The sequence below is a fragment of the Octopus bimaculoides genome, chromosome 4 (genome assembly GCF_001194135.2).
Source record: "Octopus bimaculoides isolate UCB-OBI-ISO-001 chromosome 4, ASM119413v2, whole genome shotgun sequence".
NCBI lineage: Eukaryota > Metazoa > Mollusca > Cephalopoda > Octopoda > Octopodidae > Octopus > Octopus bimaculoides.
Window position 1 is genome coordinate 95,413,130 of NC_068984.1, and position 8,286 is coordinate 95,421,415.

Genomic DNA, 8,286 nt, shown 5'->3' on the forward strand with positions numbered 1-8,286 from the left:
ATCACCCTCAAATTTGAGAAACAAACACTCATAACTTTTTCTTTTAAAACTTCATTGCATGAAGTTGATACCATGAAATTCCTCAAATTGAGCTCTATCATTTAAGCTTAATTAAAATATAGTTTGTTTTTAAAATAAAAAAAGTTAATTATACTTAAATCTAATTTTTTGCCTTACATATATTTTTTTTCATGATATTTTACCTCACAACATTTTTGATACAATTTTTTGTTGCATATAAAATTCTTCATGCTTTCTTCTATCATTGAAGCTAAGATAAATGTATCTTGCTTTTAAAATAAAAAAAAGTTATTTAGATCTAATCTTGATTGGAGGTGTTACTCCTATAACGTTGTTACAAATTTTGATGTAAACTTTTTTCTATTGGACCAAATTTCAATTTTTTTCACCAAAATGTATGTAGGGACTAAAATGTTAACAGTTTTCAATTTGGTTAAGAGCTGAATTAGCGACAAAGCTCTGAAGATGCTGCATGTGAGTATATTGTGGCCTTAAGAATATTCAACTACTACTGTAGTTGAATGATATACACACATACACACGCAGATACTTACATCCATATATATGTGGAATGTTAATGAGTGGTGAGGTATAATTCCAGAAAAGACTCGTCCAATTCCTATGCAAGCATGGACATACAGATATACAGTGTAATATAAAAATGTAAGAAAAGTTTGTTAGAATGCTGTTTCAATCAATCTTTTAGATGTTAACACTATCAATAGTACAACTGTTGAAAACAGTTCTGTAAGGATCTAGTGCAATACACATATGAAATATTTTTAGCCTGAAAGAATCCATAAAATATTTTAGTTGTACTAATTTGGATAAATAAGAAACGATCCACGAATATTTCCTTGCTAAGATTGATATACTTTTTTAAAATCATTAAGAACTCTTGACAAAATTTTTTAACTATCTTGTAGATGTATATGCACGCGCACTCCCCCCTCCCCACGGAGTAATACTCATGTCATCAAAATATACCAACAGTTTTTCTTAAACAAATACAATTTGTTTCAACTTAAATCTTCTATTAACTATTTGGGAATATACCAGAACTATAAGAACTGACAGTGATATGAATAAAGCTTTTGGATGTTCTTGGCCATGTTAGAACATGCAATACCATATGAACACGCATCAGTTCTCTATAGCAATGTCACAACCACTGGGAAAAATAGAACAAATTTAGTTTGAAAGTAAATTCTCTCAAGAAGTATAATCATTGATCATTCTACATCAATACTTCCACTTTAAAAAGAAAATAGAAAATAGCAACATCCTCTGTAGCCTCTTACAGCAGGCTTGGCCTATAATTAGTTGCTGTTTTCTTTTGACCTATGTCCAGCTTGCATCAGATTACATCAATTATGTTGTTGAGCACTTCTTGTTGCCTACAATGGATTGATGAAAGCTATTCTTTATCTCTCTATTTGCTTTAACTGACTTCTGTTGTTGATGTGTATAGCTGGTTCTGACTAAACTGGTTTTTGTTTTTCACTCAGTCAGAGGGTTTTCCATGTTACTTTCCATAACATAAACTGCAGCACTATATCCTCATCAGATAATGATTCAAATATCTTACTAAGCTCATAAGTAAACACAAGTGAGGAAAGAAAAGCTTGTGGGATCAAAAGTGATACAGAGTGAACTGAATTAAGTCCTGCTATAATTGATTTTCTAGTTGATCACTCAACAGTTGACAACATATGTACCAGTAATACACGAATGTCAATAAACTATGCCTAATCAAGAATCATTGAGAATAAAAAAACACTTTTATGTTGGTTGATTGTAGCATTAATCCATGTTAACTGGATACAATAACTGAGGAAGATAGTGTACCAATAGTGGTAGCATTGGACTCCAGGTAATTAGATGTGTAGCAAGAATGCTGACACAAACACATCAATGTTTCTTGAAATGAAATGAAAAACCTCACAAAATCTCTTTTCAAAATGTCACACTATTTTGAAAACAGAAAAATAACCAAGCTAAAAGTTAAGGATAAATAATTGGTAGTTTGTTGTGTAGAGGGGGAGATGACAAAGGAGTGGGTGGGTGGGCAAAGACTGAATAAGAACTTAAAAAACTTGAGTTTACAAGAAGAAAATACCTCGCATCACTTACCTGAGAGCACAAAATCTATAATTAGTGGGAAATGGAGAATTTAATATTGGTAGAGAAGAAATAGGAGCTGAATAATTTTTATAAATAAATAAGAGAAGCAAATGAATGAATAACCAAAATACAGCCAAAGCTAAAACAAGCAGCATAAACAGTCTGAGATTTTGTGCATTTTTTAAACTTGTTATATAGAGCTGGTGCAGACAGACATATGAATTGCAATAAATCAAATTCTTGTAGCAAACAGGTGATAGGAAGAGAAGAAAGTCACTCATTTGGAATGTTTGGAGTGTTGTTTTGGTTGGCTGTATGGTAAGTGTAGGGGACAAGGCAGTGAAAACAATAGTTTTAGGTCCCCAGCACATGCGCTCTTAGCATGCCACAAAGTGAATAGGGGTTCAATTAAGATGTTTATTCCTGCCATATAAAGGAAGATAAAATTTTAAGATTGATTTTGTTTAGTAACAGTAATAAGTTCTTTTGAAGGTACCAAAATACCTGTAGACACTCAGAGTTACAACTGAAACCATAATGATGCACTAAAGAAGTATTATGAAAGAGGTGCCTTGAAATTTAAGAGCTTGTGTTTTAGGAAATTCAGGTAATATAGTTTTATTATTCATTATCAAATGAATAATAATAGTAAAAGAATACTTTGGATGCAAATTTTTATTTAACTAAATCATAAATATACTCAATAGTATGAGTGTCATTTATTTCGGAGAATAAAAAATTCCAGGACCTGAACATTGGTGAAGAAATAAATTTTGACAGATCTTATGTTAGCCTCATTTGAAAACAGATTTAAGGACAGACAATAAATGCTTTCAAAGAAAAAAAAAAAAAAAAAAAAAAAACTTTTAAGATTTATGGACAGGCAAAACTGTGAATTACAGAGAGAGTTAGTGAAGTAAGTGAAGCAGTTTCAACTAAGGCACAAAATCAAATTTTGATTTCAGCTTTCTGAGAATTTTTTCATGTTACTAATAATATAATTTAAATAAAGAGAAAGTTATTCAGTTGAAAGAGATGTTTAAGAAAGAGGAAAAGAAAATAAGATGAAATACTAACCTTTTAGGGAAATATTTAGCAATTTCAGGATCATCTAATTTATTGATTTCATCCAAGTATATCCCTTCAGGCTTATCAGAAGTTTGTGATTTAGGTTTGCTACTCATAAATCCAAAAATTCCACCTGCTGCTTCTTCTCCTCGTTTTGCATCTACATATATCAAAGCACATTTAGGTAGGTTTTAATAAACAAATATTTCATCACAATACTGTTTGCAATTGAGAAATTAATAGATTTTATATTGTCACTAAGACACTGTAAATGTATCTATAAATATAGTAAGTAGATACATTTTTTATATTTCTCTATTAATTTTGTATAACATCCAGAATAGGCTGTTGCATAACATTCCTTAAATGTGAACATATGATGGTGTTTTGTATGAAATCTTGTAGATAAAACTATTAAACATACCAGCTGTAATTGTGTTTGCTCCAGGAGATGCTGTTCCTCCAGATTCACTAAGTTTTGGTAAATCTCCCCATTCCCAAGTAGGCTCATCTCCTGAAAGGACTTCTGTGGAGCTTCTTTCCATCTCTGTGTCACTTTTTGTTTCTTTGATATTTTCTTCGTGAGGTCTACAAAGACCAGACAACAATTAAACTAAAGTACTATAAGCTTAAACAATATCATTTAAATTATTTCTTAGTGTCTAAAGAAGTTTTAAAAATTAAATCTTTTTAAACAAATTTTATTAGAGTAAACTTCTTACATATATCACAATAATTTTTTAATGGACAAAATATAGTGTTTCTAAATAATTATAATCCTTCTTTTTTTTTACCTATGTTATTGCATAAATTCTAAGGGCATGCATTTTACAATTAGATGCACTAGTCAATATATTTACACTGGTATCATATGAACTCTGAACAATGAAAATTTGCATTTATTTTATCTCTTTTTATCTACTTATTTTACTTTTATCATATGTACAGCTGGGGTCACAAAAAAGACACTCCTTCCAACAGTACTACTTTGTTATTCTCCCCACAACGATAAATCTGTTGTTCTTATCAGAATCCACTCTTTCATCCTCTTAATATCATCCTCTCTCTCATTTCTTCTTTTAGTGTGGTGATTTGTTTTAGTCTGGCCAGTCAAAACTTCACTAGTTCTGGTACTACAAAAAAAAAAAAAAATCCACTGCAGCTGGTGTTAGGAATGACATCCAGACACAGACAATATGCCAAAACTGAGACTTTGAAGCATGATAAATCCTGTCAAACTACCCATGCTTGCATGAAAGGTGAATGTAATATGATAATTAGACTGTTTGAGCTGGTCCCTATTTTTTTCAAAGGTACTGTGTTATCCTTCAGTGAATGTATCTTTGCTTCCATATATGTTGCATAATCTAATTCCTTTTCAGGAATGAAAAGATATTTTTAGTTTAGATAATCATACAAATTTGACATGTGCTTTGAATTTGTTGTCACCAGCCACAGAAACAAATTATATAGTGCTCTCATTGGCCAGTGGTGAAATGTACCTTGTCAATGTTACCTATTTACAGTTAACTATTCAAAAGTGAAAATGCTTGTCAGAGATACAGCAATAAAACATTTCAATTAACTTGATAAGCTCTAAAATGTAGAAAACAGAATTACTTACTCAACATGTACCAAAGCCTCACTATCACTAAAAGGATGGGAGAATTGGTATTGCATGCTTGCCCAGTTGTCTGTGCGGTTCATTTTATCTTCAATTGTGATGTCTTTTAAAGATTGATTTAATCCTAAACAGTCTTCATCAGTGGATACATCCTCCATTTCAAATATATCCTCTTCTCGACGCAGTTTTTTGTCGACATTAGCTGACTTTGTAACAGTTTTACGACGCATATTTTTGCGTTTTTTTCTCTTTCTTGTCAGACCATGACCTTCACTCTCACTTGTGCCTCCTTCAGGAGAGCTTTCTGGTCCACTAGTTGTTGATGTTTGGCCAAGTGGACTGACAGAGATATCTGTAAGGTTATGAGAATCTTGGTCAGTTTGTCTTTCACTGGACTGTAACAACGTCTTCAGTCCTTGCTCCATTAATTCAGCCCCATTTGATTGGATTGGAGATGTTGCTAGATAAGGAGGGAACTGAAAAACAAATAAACAATAAACATTAAACAAGCACCTTGATAAGTTATGATTGTTTATATAGTTATTGTCACTTTATATAATTACTCTTGCATTACATTTATTTCTCTATTCTTTCATGCATAGAATGATTTTGACAAATTTCAATGTTTATGGGGGAGTAAGAACAAGCTTTGTTTTTCTTCACAGCTGGATAATTTCCCTTCTGCTAATTCTTCCTGTCTGAAATTGGAATGCTACTCATTTCTCAGGTGGGGGTGAACCAAAGTAAGCAGTTTGTTGAGTGTCACTCTGTGAAAAAGCTTAAATCACCAGTTTCTCCCACACCTAATAGTAACCAAACTAATGGATATCCAACAAATTCTCTTGGATTTACTATTAACATTGTTGCTAACACAGAACCTCATCAGTTTCCTGAACAATATTTAAGGAGACCATAAACAGTCTGTAGCAGTTTATTAATAAGTAAGATGCGTGGTGTAACAGATTTTCTTTTAGTAATGTCATTTTCCAAATTGCATTTTAAGCCCACATTAAATTATAACACCTGAAGTGTTCCCTTAACTAAACTTTCTATTATTGTCTACTATCAACTCAGCTGTAAAAATAATTCCTCCACCCATGCAAGTATTGGTGTAAAACAGCTAAAAACCTTTTATTTTTACAAAACATTAATTTTGTAAAATCAACAACACTTAATGCAAATCGAAACACTTTGTACATGATATATGTTTAATCAATACCAACTATTTTTCTACCATTCTGGCTCCACAATTTATTATTTCTACCCAACTAGATCTTCTAAATATAGCAAATTCTCAAGCTCAAATAGTATTTTCATATTTAAATCTACTGTTCTGTCCTACCTCCTACAATACAACTACTTCTCTTGAGAGTAACCACTGGTGTAATCTCCAATAGACAATTGGCAATCAAATAATGTCAAATATCATCATCTTAGTCTTAATGTCCACTTTTCCATGCTTGCATAAGTCAGCTGGAATTTGTTGAGGCAGAATGTCTATGGCCAGACACTCTTCCTGTTGCTAATCTCCATCTGTTCCCTGCTAGGTCTTTGAACATGCACAGCATAATGTTTTCAGAAAAGATTGCAAACAAATGATACTTCTTTTGTTTTCAGAAAAGATTGAAGACAAATGACACTTCTTGTGTTTTGTATACAATTAGTGTATGATGTTAAAATAAAATCATACACACACAGACACACACACATATATGATGGGTTTCCCTTACCTTCTGTCCATCAAATCCACAATCCACACATAAAGCTATTATTAGTAAAGGGCTATAGTAGAGGACATTTCCCAAGGTGTTGCACAGTGGGACTGAACCCAAAATCACATAGTTGCAAAACAAACTTCTTAACTACACAGATATGCCTGTGCTATATCAAAATGTAATTATTATTTAATTCAAAGAAGAAATGCCATCACAATCCTGCTTATGATCAATCTTCACCTTAATGTCTCTCCTTCACCACACTAATTTGCAATCTCCAACAATCTTTTAAAAGAGTATTAAACTGAACATGATTAAGCTACATGAAGAATAATTATCTTTTTAAAATAAAGAAATACTTCACTCCTAAGCAGTTGTTGAACCCACACATCACACACCAAAAACAAAGAACAGGACCAGAACAAATATTGAACCTTGATCAAAAAAATTTTAGATGTTAGCTTTGCTGTTACCAATACACTTTCCTGCATGTCTTCTTAGATTTTAGTGCAGAGTCTGATGTGCTCAGCCTTAGCCTTTCTCATGCTGTATCAAACATCAGTCCAACCAGGTCTGCCATATCTGCATTCAAGCTATCATTTGTTTGGTGTCACAACAAATCTTTTTGTTGCTTTTCATCTAACTTTTTATATATCTTTGCCAGTATAACTATTAGTTCTTTCTGTACTGTTGTTCATCTGATTATTTCTCTATCAATGATTCAATCCCTTTATGTAACATGCAGGATACTGCACCAATACCTTTGATGGAATGATTTTTGTGTTTTCACATCCCTGTCATTTTGAATAGTAGACTTTGATTTTAGTTTTTATACTGATGTTTTTAAGCTTTCAAAGTTTGGTAACTACCAAATACTCCCCCATCTTTTCTAAATTTGATGCTGATTTCCCTGCCTCTATCCTCACATACTGTACAGCTCAAATACATCAAATAGAATTAATATTTATCCCCACTTAAATGTGGATGTTCTGTTAGAACAAATTATACTGCAGTAGATACCATGAGAGAAACTCATCTTGGCTTTTGGTGCAAAATGCATTCTTGTTTATATCACTATAAACAAGATAAATCCCCACCACCTTCAGTGCTGAAACCACCAGATCATGAGATTTCAACCTTCCTTGGTCTTGTCAATGATGGACGCTTGACTGCTAGTCTTCGTTGACTGTCATTGTCATACTGTCTTGACATTGGACATTCATAGTTTTGCATTTTTCTGCATTAAAAAATAAATTGACATCCCCTATTATGGTCTTTACAGATGTTGTACATGATTATAAATTTTCTTCATGTCTTCCTACTAACACAAGAACAATGGCAAAATCCACCTCCTATAACACTGTGTATGTTATTGCAATGAGTCCATATCCTTCTTGATCAACTTGTTGTGCTAATCAATCAAACTCTGCTTCAATATTCAGGGTTATAGTACATACTTCCTGAACTATGTTGAGGTAATTGTTCCAATGCCTGGGAAACGCTAATGACAAAGAAAATTTACTGAATGTACTTAGTTTATTTTTATCTGTAAAGTTCCTTTCTTTAAACCTGAACAACACATTACAGATACTTTCATTTCAAGGAGTACTGCTCTATTGAACAATCTCTTCTTATATGTTCTCAAAATGCAAATATTAAAATAAATTCTTCCAGTATCACTTGCCCCCCATGTTTTAGTATTAAAACCTGCTGTGTGTGTGTGTGTGTGTGTGT

At 32.4% G+C, this 8,286-nt stretch overlaps 1 protein-coding gene across 2 annotated transcripts in view; it reads right to left on the reverse strand.

Annotated features, from left to right (window-relative positions):
• Positions 1-8,286, reverse strand: part of LOC106867303 (phosphatidate phosphatase LPIN3) — a 137,213-nt gene that overhangs the window by 114,806 nt on the left and 14,121 nt on the right. The window contains exons 4-7 of one of the 2 annotated variants that reach the window (XM_052967291.1): positions 4,838-5,313; positions 3,638-3,801; positions 3,223-3,373; positions 2,155-2,169 (exon numbers count right to left, since the gene is read on the reverse strand). In XM_052967291.1, the coding sequence (XP_052823251.1) occupies positions 2,155-2,169; positions 3,223-3,373; positions 3,638-3,801; positions 4,838-5,313 (806 nt within the window). The remainder of the gene's footprint in view (positions 1-2,154; positions 2,170-3,222; positions 3,374-3,637; positions 3,802-4,837; positions 5,314-8,286) is intronic. The other variant, XM_014912142.2, reaches the window with a different exon arrangement.